Source organism: Cherax quadricarinatus, chromosome 63 (assembly GCF_038502225.1).
Source record: "Cherax quadricarinatus isolate ZL_2023a chromosome 63, ASM3850222v1, whole genome shotgun sequence".
Classification (NCBI taxonomy): Eukaryota; Metazoa; Arthropoda; class Malacostraca; order Decapoda; family Parastacidae; genus Cherax; species Cherax quadricarinatus.
Window position 1 is genome coordinate 336,313 of NC_091354.1, and position 17,500 is coordinate 353,812.

General features: G+C 38.3%; 2 protein-coding genes across 3 annotated transcripts in view; both read left to right on the plus strand.

Moving 5' to 3' along the window:
* The window catches only part of LOC128705741 (uncharacterized), an 85,385-nt gene that overhangs the window by 61,751 nt on the left and 6,134 nt on the right, over window positions 1-17,500 (plus strand). Inside the window, exons 4-5 of the mRNA XM_070098541.1 lie at window positions 14,616-14,745; window positions 15,648-15,712. Of these exons, the coding sequence (XP_069954642.1) occupies window positions 14,616-14,745; window positions 15,648-15,712 (195 nt within the window). The remainder of the gene's footprint in view (window positions 1-14,615; window positions 14,746-15,647; window positions 15,713-17,500) is intronic.
* Window positions 4,619-9,575, plus strand: LOC128685637 (uncharacterized). 2 transcript variants are annotated; one of them, XR_011393759.1, is made up of 2 exons: window positions 4,619-8,714; window positions 8,883-9,575. XR_011393759.1 is itself a non-coding variant. In XM_070098540.1 (2 exons), the coding sequence occupies exons 1-2, from the start codon at window positions 8,621-8,623 to the stop codon at window positions 9,392-9,394; spliced, it is 606 nt and encodes a 201-aa protein (XP_069954641.1). In that variant the 5' UTR covers window positions 4,629-8,620; the 3' UTR covers window positions 9,395-9,571. The 2 variants fall into 2 exon arrangements, 1 of the variants encoding a protein (XP_069954641.1); XM_070098540.1 differs by having other exon boundaries at window positions 4,629-8,714; window positions 8,883-9,571.

Here is a 17,500-nt window from a genome sequence, read left to right on the forward strand (position 1 = left end):
AGTGACGTCAGTATTCCACTCATTAAGTTAAATGAACTAAAAAGGACCACGCGCACACAGGTTGAATCTTGTCTACCCTTTTACCCACCCTCCCAAACCCTCACACTCCAACCAACACCTCACAATTTTCACTCATAACCCCCAATTTTTCTCGTTTTAACCCTTTTAGTTCATTAAAGTGGGACACATGCATCAGAAAGTCACCACATCCACTTTCGTTAAATTCACTACTCACAATTTTACATATTACGAAGTTAAATACGCACTTTTACTTTGAACATCTTCAAAACACTCTCATAAATCATTTGAATACTCACAAAAAATACCTTTATACATTTCCAAACAACACTGAATTACTCCAAAAACATCATTCGAACACCCCCAAATCACCTCTGAATACTCCCAGAACACCTTCATAAGTACTCTTGCACATCATTTGAACACCTTCATAAGTACTCTCATAATCATTTGTACACCTTCAAAACACCTTTGAATACTCACATAAACACCCTTGAACACCTTCAAAACACCTTCAAAGCACTCTCATAATCATTTGAACACACTCAAAACACCTTTTGAACACCTTTGAACACCTTTGAACATTTCCAAACAACACTGAAACACTTCCAAAAACACCATTTGAGTACTCCCAATTACACCACTGAATACTACTAAAACACCGCTGAATTCAATCAAAACACCCTTCAACACCTTCAAACACCCTTGAACACCTTCAAAACACCTTTGAATAACCTCAAAACACCTTTGATCACCTTCAAAACACCCTTGAACACCTTCAAAACACCCTTGAACACCTTCAAAACACTCTTGAACACCTTCAAAAACACTCTTCAACACCTTCAAACACCCTTGAACACCTTCAAAACACCTTTGAATATCGTTTTAAACTAATTTCATCACAACCCACTTATATCATCTTTTTATCGGTAACTCTAATTCGACTACACTACCCTCATCAATTACCAACAAATTTTACTCGTTTTAACCCTTTTAGTTCATTAAAGTTAATAAGGGGACACATCACTGTAACCAAGATATTCACACACACACACACACACACACACACACACACACACACACACACACACACACACACACACACACACACACGCACCTAACCTAACCTAACCTTACCTAACCTAACATACCCTAACCTAACTTTTCCTAACCTAGCCTAACCTAACCTAACCGAACCTATCCTAACCTAACCTAACCTAACCTAACCTAACCTACCTAACCTAACCTAACCTAACCTAACCTAACCGAACCTAACCTTACCTAACATAACCTAACCTAACCTTACCTAACATAACCTAACCTAACCTTACCACTTAACCTAACCTAACCTAACCGAACCTAACCTTACCTAACATAACCTAACCGAACCTATCCTAACCTAACCTATCCTAACCTAACTTAACCTAACCTAACCTAACCTACCGAACCTAACCTATCCTAACCTAACCTATCCTAACCTTACCTAACATAACATAACCTAACCTTACCACTTAACCTAACCTATCCTAACCTAACCTAACCGAACCTAACCTTACCTAACATAACCTAACCTAACCTTACCTACCGAACCTATCCTAACCTAACCTATCCTAACCTTACCTAACTTAACCTAACCTAACCTAACCTACCTAACCTAACCTAACCTAACCTATCCTAACCTAACCTAACCGAACCTAACCTTACCTAACATAACCTAACCTAACCTTACCTAACATAACATAACCTAACCTAACCTTACCTAACCTACCCTAACCTAACTTAACCTTACCTAACCGAACCTAACCTAACCTAACCTAACCTAACTTAACCTAACCTAACCTAACCTAACCTAGCCTAACCTAACCTAACCTAGCCTAACCTAACTTAACCTAACCTAACCTATCCTAACCTAACCTAACCTAACCTTACCTAACATAACCTAACCTAACCTATCTTAACCTAACCCAACCTAGCCGAACCTATCCTAACCTAACCTAAAATATATTGGAACACCCCCAAAATACATTAGAGTACTCCAGAATTACTTTGAACGACTCCATTTTGGATATTTCCAAATTAGTTTTGAAAACTTTATCGTAAAATCGAACATTATTTTCTTGTCGGTAAAACACACTCAATGGTAGAAATATTTACTCGATTTCCGAATAGAAGCACTGTCTTCGCTCTGAGAGACTCATTGTGGGTCAGCCCTTCCCCAACACATGGTGTAATGCGGTTCACACCTAAGGTAGATTTAAGATAATCATGAACACCTGGATCAACTCAGGACAGACAGACGCCATGTAATGCGCTTCACACCCAAGGTAGAACATAACACCTGCGTCAACTCAGGACAGACAGGCGCCATGAAATGCGGGTAACATCCAAGATAGATTTAAGATAATCATGAACACCTGGGTCAATCGTCACCCTAAAGCAACTAATTTTGGTGAGGCAATCCTGCTCCACATTAACTGTGTCCTCTTGTTGAACTAAAAGTATTATATATCTTGAAAACCCATTAAGACTTACAGTGTACAAGACGCCTCTCTATGGTAAACACCCTTTTTAGTTCATTCAACTTAAAGAGAGGAAGCTTTTAGATCATTTTAAAATAATAAGGGGAAGATGTTGAACTTGTCAACATACACATCTGCTGACGTTGATATATTTCGTTATCCATCAAGGATTATCATTGCCGGTTATTCGAATAGTGGCAAATCTTATTTCACATCAAAATTAATAAAGTTATACCACGAGAAATTTCATAACATTATAATATGTGGGGTGACATCACACCCCTTAGAACAAGATTCAGAGATAACTCATAAATTAACATTAAGTAACGATATTATCGACCCGCAGAATGTCATTGCATCACCTGATGAAAATACAATAATTATTGTTGATGATCTATTTTTAAAAGCAGGTAACAGTGAAATTATTCTCGAATGTTTTACTAAAGGTAGACATCATAATATAAGCATTATTCTGATTACTCAAAATATATTTCACGGAGGGCGATATAGTCGTACCATGGCGTTAAACGCCACGCATTTTGCTTTATTTAAAATGAGGGATCTTGGACAAGTAGAGATTCTGGGGCGACAAGTGTTCGGAAAAAATAAGGAATTTGTAAATATATATAAATCTGCTATAAAACGGTCACCCTTTGGTTATTTATTCATAGACCTTGCATTAAATACACCAGAAGCATTACAGTTGCGAACCAATGTGTTACGGCAGGATTCCTACGAAATTGTATACCAATGGAGCGAGCAAAATTAATTGAAAAGGTTTATAGAGATCCTGGATCTGCTGGGTCATTCTCTGGTGTAAACAGTTTATATACAGCTGTAAAAAAGATCGATCCGTCCATAACCTTGAAAGAGGTCAGAAATTTCTTAAATTCAGAAAGATCATATACTTTATACGTTCTTAAACCTAAGAAGTTTCCTCGTAGGAAAATAATTGCTCCTAAACCCAGAGTGATATTAACCTGTGATTTGGGTGATATGTCTAAATTATCCAGATATAATGATGGATATAAATACATTCTCGTGTGTATCGATGTTTTTTCAAGATATTTACAAGCAGTACTCATGAAAAAGAAAGACGGACCGAGCACTTTACATGCATTACAAAACATATTGGAGAATGAAAAGGCGAAGAATATATCGAGATTATTTACAGATAAAGGCAGGGAGTTTCTAAATAAACAGGTACAGAATTATCTGCAGAGTAAGCATATAAAGTTATATCATGTATTTTCGAAAGAAACAAAAGCTTCCATTGCAGAGAGAGGCTTGCAAACGCTGAAACGTAAATTATACAAGTATATGACAAGTGCCAATACATTTAATTATTCAAAAGTGTTAAATGAATTAGTAGATGCGTATAATTCATCTCCGCACTCGGGGATTGGCGGTAAAACCCCATTGCAAGTCCATGGTATTACGTCATTGAATGATATAAGGAATCAGTTTCGGATAAATTATAAAAATGGAAGATCCAATAAGAAACGAATCAGTAAGAAATTGGCTGTTGGAGACACAACAAGAGTGACTCTTAGCAGATCATCCGCGTTTAACCGAGGGTTTCACACACAAAATACAGAGGAAATATTTAAAATATATAGAATTAATAATTCTCAACCTATAACAACATATCATTTGAAAGATTTGAAAGGTGAAAAGATTAAAGGAATATTTTATCGCGAAGAATTGACCCCAGTCATACCACCTCCAGAATATATTATCGACAGAGTATTGAAACGAAAAAAAATTGGTGGAATTACGCATTATTTGGTATCTTATAAAGGTTATGATTCCACTTTTAATTCGTGGGTCAAAGAAGGAGATTTGTTGAAGGTACAATGAAAAAATCATTATTAGAAAAATTTAAAGAATTAATTACATTACTTAATAGTCTCCCACGCAATCATCGGAAGAGTTTATTACAACAGTTTAAGAAAACGCACATAAGTTGTATCAGTGAGATTTTCAAGAATTTGATTAAGAATAAAATACCATTAGACCCTAAAATATTTAAAAAGTACAAGAACGAGATTAAATCATTAGCTTGTAAGAAAATAGGTTTTCAGCGTAAAAAGAAATATTTGCTGAGTATCAGAGGTGGAAATCTTCTTGGCATTATATTACCTCTAGCAGTAAATATTATTTCGAGATTGTTTAATAAATCATGAAAGAATTTTATCTTGTACCAACTTCAGTTATGAATCGGAAACCTCTCGAGTTAGTAAAATCGGAGGGTGATGAGAATTTAGAAGGAGGTGGTGGTGGTGCATGCTTGAAGCGTGGTGTTAAACGCAAGTTTAAGACTACTCCCGCTAGGCAGGTCAACCCACCTGCTCTCACCTCGGTGAAACCTCAGAAAACCCCAGATTTGTCAAGATTCATGCACATAAGAGTGAGTGCGAGAAATATAGAATATGTGAAATCAATGTTGGTATTATTGCAAAGAAATCCTTTGGTGAGTTGGGATGAGAATGGTGACCTTCTTACCCCCATTACTGGACGTAATATTATTGAAATATTAAATGTTTTATCAGAAAATAATGTGAAATCAGCGAGAAGAATCGATTCTGATTACTTAACAGAAATAAAGCATTTATTAAATATATCAGGTATACATTTTGATTTTGTGAGGAATACAAAAGTGAGAAAACAATTATTACATAAAGGAGGCGGTGTAAGGAGAGAAACATCGTGGATATCATATTAGGTGAGTATATAAACTCTGTGATGTTATGTTTTTATTTAGTGTGTGTTATAAGAGTGTAGAGATGGCTGAACGTCTTCTATACGTGTGTAGCGATTCAAGTCTCGATTTATTTCCCGCCAATACACCTTCGGCTTTCATTAATAAATTATATGACCCCATTATATTAGATAATAAAATTGATTATGAGGTTGCTCTGAAAAATATAATTTACCCCAAGACGCATTATATACCGCAAAAGAATTTGAAGATATGTATTACATATGAGAAATCTACAGTAAATAAATATATGCATAAAATTGATATGAGCAAAATTATTGGAGGTGATATGGCAAGGATTTTAGAGGCAATAAATGAGGATATTAATGCAAATCTCTTAATAGCAGTTAAACATACAACGGGTATTATCATCCCCAAAAACTCAATTGTGTTCACATATCATCCAGGAATAAACAGAGTGGTTATTAACTTGAAAAAAAAAATTATACTACCTTCTGATATTACCAGTGGTTATGTGGGGTTGGAATTTGATAAAGAAGGAAGCGATATGCTAGGGTTCTTAGGTAATGAAATTTTGTATGTCTTTACCAATAAAAAAGAGATTATTTTTAACGAGTCTGGTGTGAAGGCGGTAAACCCACCCGATCCTGAATCAGGTATTAATTATATGTTAATATATAGTGATTTGATTGATCCCATTAATTTTGGCGATCAGTTGGTATCTCTTTTGGGAGTAGTTGATATTAATACATTAAGATCTAATTATGACCCCACAATGTATAAACCACTTAATAAAAAGATAATTGATCAAGTGAGTATTAAGCTCGCTGATCAGAAAGGAAGGTTAATTCAATATAATGACAAGTGTTCTACTGTATGTGTACTACATTTAAGACCTATAAAACGAGAGTGAATGATCAAGTTGAGTTAATATTGAAGGAACCGTCAAGATGAGAACCAGTTTCTCTCCTCCTTCAGTGGAATCATTCCTGAAACTCTTTGATACTTCGAGGGTGAAAGGGGGAGGTTTAGATGATATTATATTATATAAAGCTAGAGGGAGGGGCGGAGGATTATTGTCATTTCTCGGTGGGATGGCCAGAAAAGCATTACCATTCTTATTGAATACCTTTGCTCCGGGAGTATTACAATACGGGCAAAATGTGTTGAACGATGTTAATAATGGTATTGCATTGAAAAATTCTGCGAGAAATAGAGGCGTAGAAACATTGAAGGGTGTCGGACAGAAGTTATTATCCGGAGGAAGTAGAAAGATTGGTTTGAAACGATTGAAATTTAATAATAAAAGAAACTGGAATATTTAATTAATTTTAGTTTATTGTTGACTGTCATATTGTTAGTATGTCGGCTGGTGCTCTATACGTTACACCGGGGGGACTCAACGCCCCCGTCCCCACTTATTCTCATTCCATAACTGATGGATTCCCAAAATTACCAGGACATACCATTATTGAATCCTCAATAGCAGCTAGACGCACCTGTGAAGTATTACCAGTAAATCAGGGATCTGATAAATTTCTCGAATTTAGAATACAAAGTTCAGAAGGTCATTTTTTAGATTTAACGAGTCTGGCCTTGGAAATGAACATAAATATAACAAATGAGGATGGGAGTGCACTGGGAGACGATGATAAGGTCATATTTGTGAACTCTATAAGTCAGACAATATTCAAATCTGTGTGTTTGTATCTCAATGAACAACTTATAGAATCGAATCCATTTTATTCATATACGGGTTATATTAAACTGCTTAAGCATTTATCCCCATCAAAATTAGATACATTGGGAAGAATAGCATTCTTTCGTAATAAAGACACAGCAAGTAGTACTATTACAACAGCTGATTTAGATGATATTAAGAAAGACGAAGGTAAATTAACGAATGAAGTGAATACTTGTTTCCCTTTGATGCTGGATGTGAGTAGTTTTCACGAATATATCCTGGATAGTGTCGAATGTCGATTGAGACTTGAAATGCATTCACCCGCATGGGCAATTATGACTCCATTAAGCGGAAAAACATATAAATATAATATTAATTCCATTAAATTATGGATCGATAAAGTTATTCCGTATACGAATGCATTAATTGCATTGAATTCAAGCATGAGGGCAAACCCGCAGGGGTGTGAATATCTGTTCAAGAAGACATTATTTAAATCATATATTCTGGCATCTAATCAAACACAATTGATCGCAGATAATCCTTGGGGACAAGTCATACCCGATAAGATATTTATTATATTAGTTGATATGAAGACATATGATGGAGGATATAATTTTAATCCATTATATTTTCAACATGAAGATTTGAATCATTTCGGGGTTACAATTAATTCAGAAATGATTCTTAATATTGACTGTAAGTTCCCTACCCACGCGAGTAGGTTATATTACGCTACCTTGAAATCTCTGGGTTTGGAGACTGATCATCTGATTACATATAAGAGTTTTCTCCAAGGCAGAACTATATTAGGTGTTGATCTGAGAAGTGAACAGGTTAAGAATGCTATATCTGTCGAGAAGAATGGTAATTTGAGAATAGATATGACATTTGGTAAACCGAAAGATGAGAATAGAATTTGTCTGATGTTTGGTGAAACTAATGCGATTTTAAATATAAATGAAAATAGAACAGTGATAGTGCATACGCGAGTATAGATCATGAATTGTGAAGAAATAAATATTGCCTTGAAACATCATACGGGAAGATACGCCTCGTATTTGGGTTGTTTTGCCGCAAATAATATAAATGAAGTTATTATGAGGATAAAAGATAAGCCGGTAATTTTCATCATTAATATATTGAACGATCAAGATGAAAATATGGGTCATTGGATTAGTATATATGTGAACAAATACATATTAATATATTTAGATAGTTTCGGGGTGGATTTAAAACATTATACAAATATATATGAGAAAATTATATACAAGAGAAATTTCATGTACGGTATTAATCAGAGGATTCAACATGAAAAATCATTGGTGTGCGGCTTATATGCTATATATTTTGTGTATAAGTTAACAAATTATAGCGTCAAGAAAATTATACCATATTTGTTTAAAGATTTTGGTAGAAATAAATTAAAGAATGACCAATTTATAATGAAATATGCATATGAGCATTTCAATATACCCTCATGTTCAAGTGTATTTGCTAATAATTCAACGTGGAATTATGAAAATCTGTGTAAAATATTGGAATTATAATACGGTGGGGTAGAGGTGTTTAGAGGCGGGGCGAAAGGTTAGAGGCGGGGCGATAGGTCATAACGCTGCTATAAATGCCCGTGCTGGGTCACTCTTTGCATCTACTGTCATTCAAGTTGGGTCAAGGATGAATCCAATTCAGTACTCCGTTGGAGGTGTCTGCGAGGAGGAGAGAAGACTGCATCCCTGTGTATGTCGGAATAATCCACCTGCGGTAAATGGTAAGTGATTTTTGTTCATTATCTGAGTGAATCTTGTTCTAATATTGAAAAAAACTTTTTACACATAAATGATTTTAGAAGTGTAATGTATTAACCAATAAAACTTTTTAATGCAATTAAAGATATGCCTTATTCTTCTTCTAATCGAGAATTTTTTTTCTTTGCCAGATGCGAATATAATGCGGTTGTTGGAACTTATTCGCGCAAATCAAATCCGACAGGAGAAAATGTTTTGTGAGTTAATGGGATTGTTAGGAGCGAGATCCACCCAGCCTCCTACCCATCCATATGGAGATGCTGTTGCTACCCCTCCTACCAACGAGACTTCTCCCCGACCTCATGTGGATGTTGAGACTGTGCCTCCTACTCAGGCGGTTGATGTTAACGCTTTTATCCAGGATATTGTAACTCCTACCCACGCCGAGATCGACCCTTCTCCCCAGTCTCATATGAGTGGAGAATGTGTTAGTAGTTGTTATTGCGATAAATGCGTATGGAGCGAGATGGAATATTTTATGACAAATTCCCAACCTACTTCATGTATGGATGAGGATTCCCCCATTTATTATCCACCAGCTTCCCCCCCAGAAGTTTATTGTATAACAGATGAGGAAGAAGATGACGACCCTGAACAAAATGCACAGAAATTCTACAAGAGAAGAAAAATTACTCTACGTTGATTTTAGTCAATGAATTGTAGCTTTTTTCAATGAAATTGTATTTGTTTGTATTACCAGAAATGTAATGGCTGTATAATAAATAATGAAAAAAAAAATATTGTGTATTAGTGTTATCCTGAAATGTGTCTTTCTGATGATGATGAAAATGTTTTCCCTATGATGTATATATGTAGGGGTAAAGTTCGACATGATTCAGCCTGTGCGCGTGACGTCACTGCTGTGTCCCCTTATTAACTTGAATGAACTAAAAAAAAGGGTCGACATGATTCAGCCTGTGCGCGTGACGTCACTACTATGTTCCCTTATTAACTAAAAGGACCGACCTGATTCAACCTGTGTGCGCGGTCCTTTTTTAGTTCATTTAACTTAATGAGTGGAATACTGACCGCCGAGTAAACGCTTTTTTTAGTTCATTTAACTTAATGAGAGGAAACTTTTAGTTCATTTGACTTAATGAGCGGAAACTTTTAGTTCATTTTAAAATAATAAGGGGAAACTTTTAGTTCATTTTAAAATAATAAGGGGAAACTTTTAGTTCATTTGACTTAATGAGAGGAAGGTTTTAGTTCATTTTAAAATAATAAGGGGAAGATGTTTAGACCTGTAGTAAGCATGCTTACCCCCAGAGGGGGGATTCCAAAAACTTGATCCGAGGAATTTCGAAAACCCCATAGTGGGGGGAAATCCAAAAACTTGATCCGAGGAGATGGAGACTTTCGAAAACCCCATAGGGGGGAATCCAAAAAACTTGATCCGAGGAGATGGAGAAATCCAAAAACCTTGATCCAAGGAGATGGAGAAATCCAAAAACCTTGATCCAAGGAGATGGAGAATTTCGAAAACCCCATAGGGGGGAATCCAAAAACTTGATCCGAGGAGATCATAAGAAAAAAAAAAATTCGAGGCGCGGGGGGGCGATCCGGACGACGCTGCAGAAGGCGCAGCAGAAGGCGCGAAGGGGCGCGGGCGGGCGCGCGGGGTGGGGCGGGGCGCGCGGGGCGGCGGGGCGGGGCGCGCGGGTGCGCGGGCGCGCGGGGCGGCGGGGCGGGGCGCGCGGGTGCGCGGGCGCGCGGCGCGACGGCGGGGTCGCAAGGCGGGGGGTCGTGGGGGTGGGGGTATTGGTTGGGGGGTCAAGGGTGAGGTAGTCTCGAGGGCGAGGTCATGGTCAAAACCGGAAGTAACACCTAGGTGTGAAAAGGTGACCCTCCAGCTGCTGGTCCTAGACCGGATACCTCGCTCAGTGGAAGGCCTAAACCGGAAGTTCCTCGCCCAGTGAAAGGCCCAAACCGGAAGTTCCTCGCCCAGTGAAAGGCCTTTTCCGGAAGGGACCGCTCAGTGGAAAAATCGACTACTTATATATATATATATATATATATATATACGTATATATATATATATATATATATATATATATATATATATATATATATATATATATATATATATGGGTGTTAGTCACCTTGCATCTGCCTCCTCTTGTTCAGCCAGCAGTAAGTAGGTACATGGGTGTTAGTCACCTTGCATCTGCCTCCTCTTGTTCACCCAGCAGTAAGTAGGTACCTGGGTGTTAGTCACCTTGCATCTGCCTCCTCTTGTTCAGCCAGCAGTAAGTAGGTACATGGGTGTTAGTCACCTTGCATCTGCCTCCTCTTGTTCGCCAGCAGTAAGTAGGTACCTGGGTGTTAGTCACCTTGCATCTGCCTCCTCTTGTTCACCCAGCAGTAAGTAGGTACATGGGTGTTAGTCACCTTGCATCTGCCTCCTCTTGTTCACCCAGCAGTAAGTAGGTACCTGGGTGTTAGTCACCTTGCATCTGCCTCCTCTTGTTCACCCAGCAGTAAGTAGGCACCTGGGTGTTAGACGACTGGTGTGGGTCGCATCCTGGGGACAAAATTAACCTAATTGGTCCGAAATGCTCCACATAACAAGTGTCTTTTTATAATCGTGCCAATAATGTCACCTGGGTTTGTTATAGTTACATCATGTACCTGTAGAAATAATAATAATAATAATAATACTAATAATAATAATAATAATAACAATAACAATAATAATAATAATAATAATAATAATAATAATAATAATAATAATAATAATAATAATAATAATAATAATATTAATAATAATAATAATAATTATTATTATTATAATAATAACAATTATTATTATTATTATTATTATTATTATTATTATTATTATTATTATTATTATTATTATTATTATTATTATTATTATTATTATTATTATTTATTATTATTATTATTACAAGAGTAAGACCCATGCCAGACTGTCTTAGAGAATATTTCAAGACTCGTGTTAAATCGTTGCTATTAAGGGAAGAATCTCTGAACTGATGTGTCGGATAAGCAGTACAACTTGCTGCCTGGATAATTGATACTTACAAAAAAATGATAAGATTCGTGAATAACAGGTGCAAAATGTATAACAAACATGACATAACATGGAACCGATGTAGACATGAATGAGGAGAATGTACACACGAATAAAGAGAATGTAGACACGAATAAGTAGAATGTAGAGACAAATAAAGAAATGTCGACACGAATAAGGAGAATGCAGACACGAACATAGAGAATATAGACACGAACAAGGAGAATATAGACACGAACGAGGAGAATATAGACACGAACAAGGAGAATGTAGACACGAACAAGGAGAATATAGACACGAACAAGGAGAATATAGACACGAACAAGGAGAATATAGACACGAACAAGGAGAATATAGACACGAACAAGGAGAATATAGACACGAACAAGGAGAATACAGACACTTGACTTCCACATACAAGATACAATAAATGTATTGTTTGTATGATACAAGAAATGTATTCTGTAATGTATTCCAGTTTTAGTCCGAGCTCCTCGCATACGAAATAGAAATAAGGCACAAATAAGACACAAGTCCTCCTCATTATTTATAAATTTAACTAAGGAGTGTGTGTAAAGTTTTAATGAGATGCTTTTTTGTTTTTTTCCGGGGTGTTGGAGAGCTTGTTGGCGCAAACCAGCCACACAAATCTCAGCTATTTCAAGTAACTATTTCAGGCTCGTATATCTCTCCTGGGAATTAGCTTGTTGCTAATTGATTAGCAATGTCGCCATTTGTTGAGGTTCAGGCTGCTGGGAAAGTAATGGTTGTCGACTATGGTAGTTGTTGATAAATTAGACAGATGTCCAACACTGATAATACCACTGGTTGACGAGAAGTCTACATACAAAGATACCCTGATGTCACTTATGTGTCTAATTCTTCAGTTTTATTGAGGATACCCAAGTGTTGTACATGTGTCTAATTTATCAACTTGTTGGTTCTCTGAACTATTTATCTATGGTTGTTTTTAATACACTCGTAGAGTGTAGTAAACACTAATACAGTATATGTATTCTACTTATTCAGTAGCTGAATAAGTAGAATACATATACTGTATTAGTGTCTGTTTCCCCCAAGGTCGGAGACTGTGTCTTGTAAGATCAGACAGGTCGGTGTTAATGGTGGGGCGAGGCCGACAGACTCTGCTAAAAACACTTCCGAACGTTTCGGAACGCTTCACCACGAAGTGGCCTTCATCAGTCGTGGCGAAATATTTCTCTTAACTACACATTACAAGTGAACTACACACACACACACAAATTGTCCTTGTCGACGGGTCGATAGTGATGTAACTGACACGAGCACCAGGGGAAGTACAGTCGGTGAAATCGATGGCTCGCCCTCCTGACAAGGTCACCATGATTAAGCAATTATCTCCTTTTATCAACCGTGGTAACTGTTACCTACAATTTGATTTAGAAAGACACATGTCTTTTCTAGACACATACCTCTTAAAACACACATATCTTTTTAAGCCAGTTATTTGTGGTTCGCAAGAAACTTGTTCACATTTGGAGTGGTTTAGGGAAAAACCCACATGCCTTCCATGATCTAGTTTCCCCGTGTCCATCTAGAAGAGAATCTGCAGTACCGGACGAGATGTTGGACTCACAATACAGCGTATACGCGACTTCCTTAATAAACAGATATAATTTTATATTATAACTTAACATGGAGGTTATATTCCGAACCACTGATCAATTGTTCTGGTATAAACCATGGTTTAGAAAGACACGTAAACAAGCAGAGGTAATCAAGGTTCAAGGAGCGAAACAATTTCGAATAAATATATCCTTGTTTTTTGCTTACGTGTTTTTCTAAATCATCAATGGTTATCCTTCTATCCTTCTGAAGGTGTTACACTGGCGACTCACACCTCTGTTTGACCACGAAATCAACTCATTGGAAGTAAAGTCACAGACTTGAACTCTCCTCACCTCTCTCCCTCTGTTTATTAACATACAAGAAGAGATGGAGAGGGAGGGAGAGAGGTGAGGAGAGTTCAAGTCTGTGACTTTACTTCCGATGAGTTGATTTCGTGGTCAAACAGAGGTGTGAGTCGCCAGTGTAACACCTTCAGAAGGATAGAAGGATAACCATTGATGATTTAGAAAAACACGTAAGCAAAAAATAAGGATATATTTATTCGAAATTGTTTCGCTCCTTGAACCTTGATTACTTCTGTTTGTTTACGTGTCTTTCTAAACCATGGTTTATACCAGAACAATTGGTCAGTGGTTCGGAATATAACCTCCATGTTAAGTTATAATATAAAACTATATCTTTGTAATCCTAAACCCTAATATATAAATCTAGATTTACGTATAAAATGTTTAGTATACATTTACCTAACACACTAACCACAATATACATTGTTCATGAATGGTATGTATTATAGACGTTTCGCCAATCAGTAGTTTTGTCAATACAAAGGCGGAGGGACTGATTACCTTCTCTTTTTTTATATACTTCTCTTGTCTTCCAATTATGTTCTTGAATTTGCATTGATAAAGCCACTGGAGGGCGAAACGTCTAAAATAAAGATACTCAGATGCTGCACATGTGTCTAATTTCTCACAATATACACTAATAAAAGTTATACACACGTATGTTTAGTATATCTATACGATTATTAAGCCATATCATGTATTAATAATATCAAACGTGTCACATACTTATTCAGTGCTAGTCACTGACGTAAGATATGTGTGTTGAGTACATGTAGGCTAGAGTAGATAAGATTTATCAGGAAACAGGACAAGTGTTTCCTGAGGCGGGTCTTAGTCATATGATGACCCACAGCTGGTGCTTTTGGTCTTGTGTACAGTGTCGCCTAGGGTGGTGGTGGTGCCTATACTCTCCTGCATCATTGGTTTCCCCCTGCTGGTGATGCTGGTCATCTGTGGTCTCAGGTACAGAGCGAGACGAGCACGTATCTCAGCTAAGAAAGCTCACAAGTAAGTATCTTTTCTCTTGTCTCAGTATCTTGACTTAAGAAAGCACCTCAGAGAACGAGCTTTCATTGGGGCTAACTGTCAGATTGATAAAGCTCCACCGGGTATATATAAACAGAGAAGTATATTATTGCCAGCGTATTTATACGCTAAAAGCTTATTTTAATCCCTGTTTTAGCGTAAAATGACTACGTTTAGTGACCCTCGTGTAGCCAGAAGTCCCAGTAACCAACCTAACTATTTATTTAGAGCGAAATGTTATCCCAATAAAAGTGTCTCTGATGTGTGTGTAATCTTTGACTTACACGCATAGATAATACACGACTATCTTTAATGTACTAAGAGACAGCTTTTCTCAACAGATATCCTCAATGTGGACTCACATCTCTTCTACTCTCTCACTCACTTCACATTTACTACGTATGTAACCGCATATACTTCACATGTTTTCACATTTACCTGTCACATATGTTGCACCTGTCACATATGTTGCAACTGTCACATATGTTGCAACTGTCACATTTGTTGCAACTGTGTCATCTTACCTAACATACCTCACATGGACCTCGCATTTAATTCCATGTATTCTACCCTGTTTCCGTCAACAGGGTGGCTACCTCGCTCTTAGTAGACGGAGAATCAAGCCTCCACCAGTTTTTCCTATGAATAATCTGCATCAGTTACCTGATATAAGTGTAGTAGTGTTTTGAGAGTTATGAGAGTCATTAGTTTCAGTGCTGAATTTCTTGAAAAATAAATGTAAGTGACTCTTGGAGGAACATATATGCCTCTAAGACTCTCTGAGGGAGGGACTTTGATGCAGGTGAAGGGGTCTTGATCTCTAGGGACATTAGAGCCATCATCTCTCTCTCTTTCTCTCATAAATTCCACATTATCTCTTACAGTGTGGAGTCATCACTCTTGGAGCTCGCGTCTGGACCATCTATCCTGTCCAGTCGCTACAGCAATGGTGAGTACATGTACACACACACACACACTCACACACACACTCACACAAACTCACACACACACACACGCACTCACACACACACACACACACACACATTCACACACTCATGGAGACAATAACAGATGCAATCTTCCCACCAGGATACCAGATCATGAGGAAAGATAGAAGGGGCAGGGGGGGAGGTGGGGTTGCTCTGCTCGTAAAAAACAGATGGAAATTCGAGAAAATGGAAGGAATAGATGAGACGGGAGAAAGAGACTACATAGCAGGTACACTTCAGTCTGGGGAACACAAAGTGGTCATTGCAGTGATGTATAATCCACAACAGAACTGCAGGAGGCCAAGAGAGGAATATGAAGAGAGCAACAGAGCAATGGTGGACACACTTGCTGAGGTGGCAAGAAGAGCTCACTCCAGCAGAGCAAAGTTGCTGGTTATGGGGGATTTCAACCACAGGGAGATTGACTGGGAAAACCTGGAGCCACATGGGGGTCCCGAAACATGGAGAGCCAGGATGTTGGACGTGGTGCTGGAAAACCTCATCCACCAACATGTTAAGGACACTACCAGAGTGAGAGGGGAGGATGAACCAGCAAGATTGGACCTTGTGTTCACCCTGGGCAGCTCAGACATTGAGGACATCAAGTATGAGAGTCCCCTAGGAGCTAGCGACCACGTGGTTCTGTGCTTTGAATACATAGTAGAGCTGCAAGTGGAGAATAACAGGAGTAGAATGGGAAAAGCCTGACTATAAAAGAGAGGACTACATAGGGTTGAAGAACTTCCTGCGGGAGGTCCAGTGGGACAGAGAACTGGCAGGAAAACCAGTAAATGAAATGATGGAATATGTAGCAACAAAATGCAAGGAGGCAGTGGAAAGGTTCATTCCCAAGGGCAACAGTAACAACGGGAAGACCAGAACAAGCCCCTGGATTACTCGACGGTGTAAGGAGGCAAAAACAAAGTGCAATAGAGAATGGAAAAAGTACAGAAGGCAGAGAACACACGAAAATAGGGAGATCAGTCGCAGAGCCAGGAATGAGTACGCACAGGTAAGGAGGGAGGCCCAGCGACAGTATGAAAATGACATAGCATCGAGAATCAAGACTGACCCGAAACTGTTGTATAGCCACATCAGGAGGAAGACAACAGTCAAAGACCAGGTGATCAGATTAAGGACAGAAGGTGGAGAACTCACAAGAAATGATCAGGAGGTATATGAGGAGTTGAACAGGAGATTTAAGGAAGTTTTTACAGTAGAGACAGGAAGGGCTGTGGGAAGACAGCACAGAAGGGAACATCAAGAGGGAATATACCAACAAGTGTTGGATGACATACGAACAACTGAGGAGGAGGTGAGGAAGCTCTTAAGTGACCTTGACACCTCAAAGGCGATGGGACCGGACAACATCTCCCCATGGGTCCTTAGAGAAGGAGCAGAGATGCTGTGTGTGCCTCTAACCACAATCTTCAACACATCCCTTGAAACTGGGCAACTACCTGAGAAATGGAAGACTGCTAATGTAGTCCCCATATTTAAGAAAGGAAACAGAAACGAGGCACTAAACTACAGACCTGTGTCTCTGACATGTATTGTGACTGCAGGAAGGCCTTTGACACAGTTCCCCACAAGAGATTAGTGCAGAAGCTGGAGGATCAGGCACACGTAAAAGGAAGGGCACTGCAATGGATAAGGGAATACCTGACAGGGAGGCAGCAACGAATCATGGTACGTGAAGAGGTATCACAGTGGGCGCCTGTTACGAGCGGGGTCCCACAGGGGTCAGT

What these genes read in the sequence shown, in the direction of transcription:
- LOC128685637 (XM_070098540.1), top strand. Translation starts at nt 8,621, where the DNA reads ATGAATCCAATTCAGTACTCCGTTGGAGGTGTCTGCGAGGAGGAGAGA. An exon ending in TAATCCACCTGCGGTAAATG is followed by an intron (nt 8,715 to 8,882) that starts GTAAGTGATTTT and finishes TTTCTTTGCCAG; the next exon opens with ATGCGAATATAATGCGGTTG.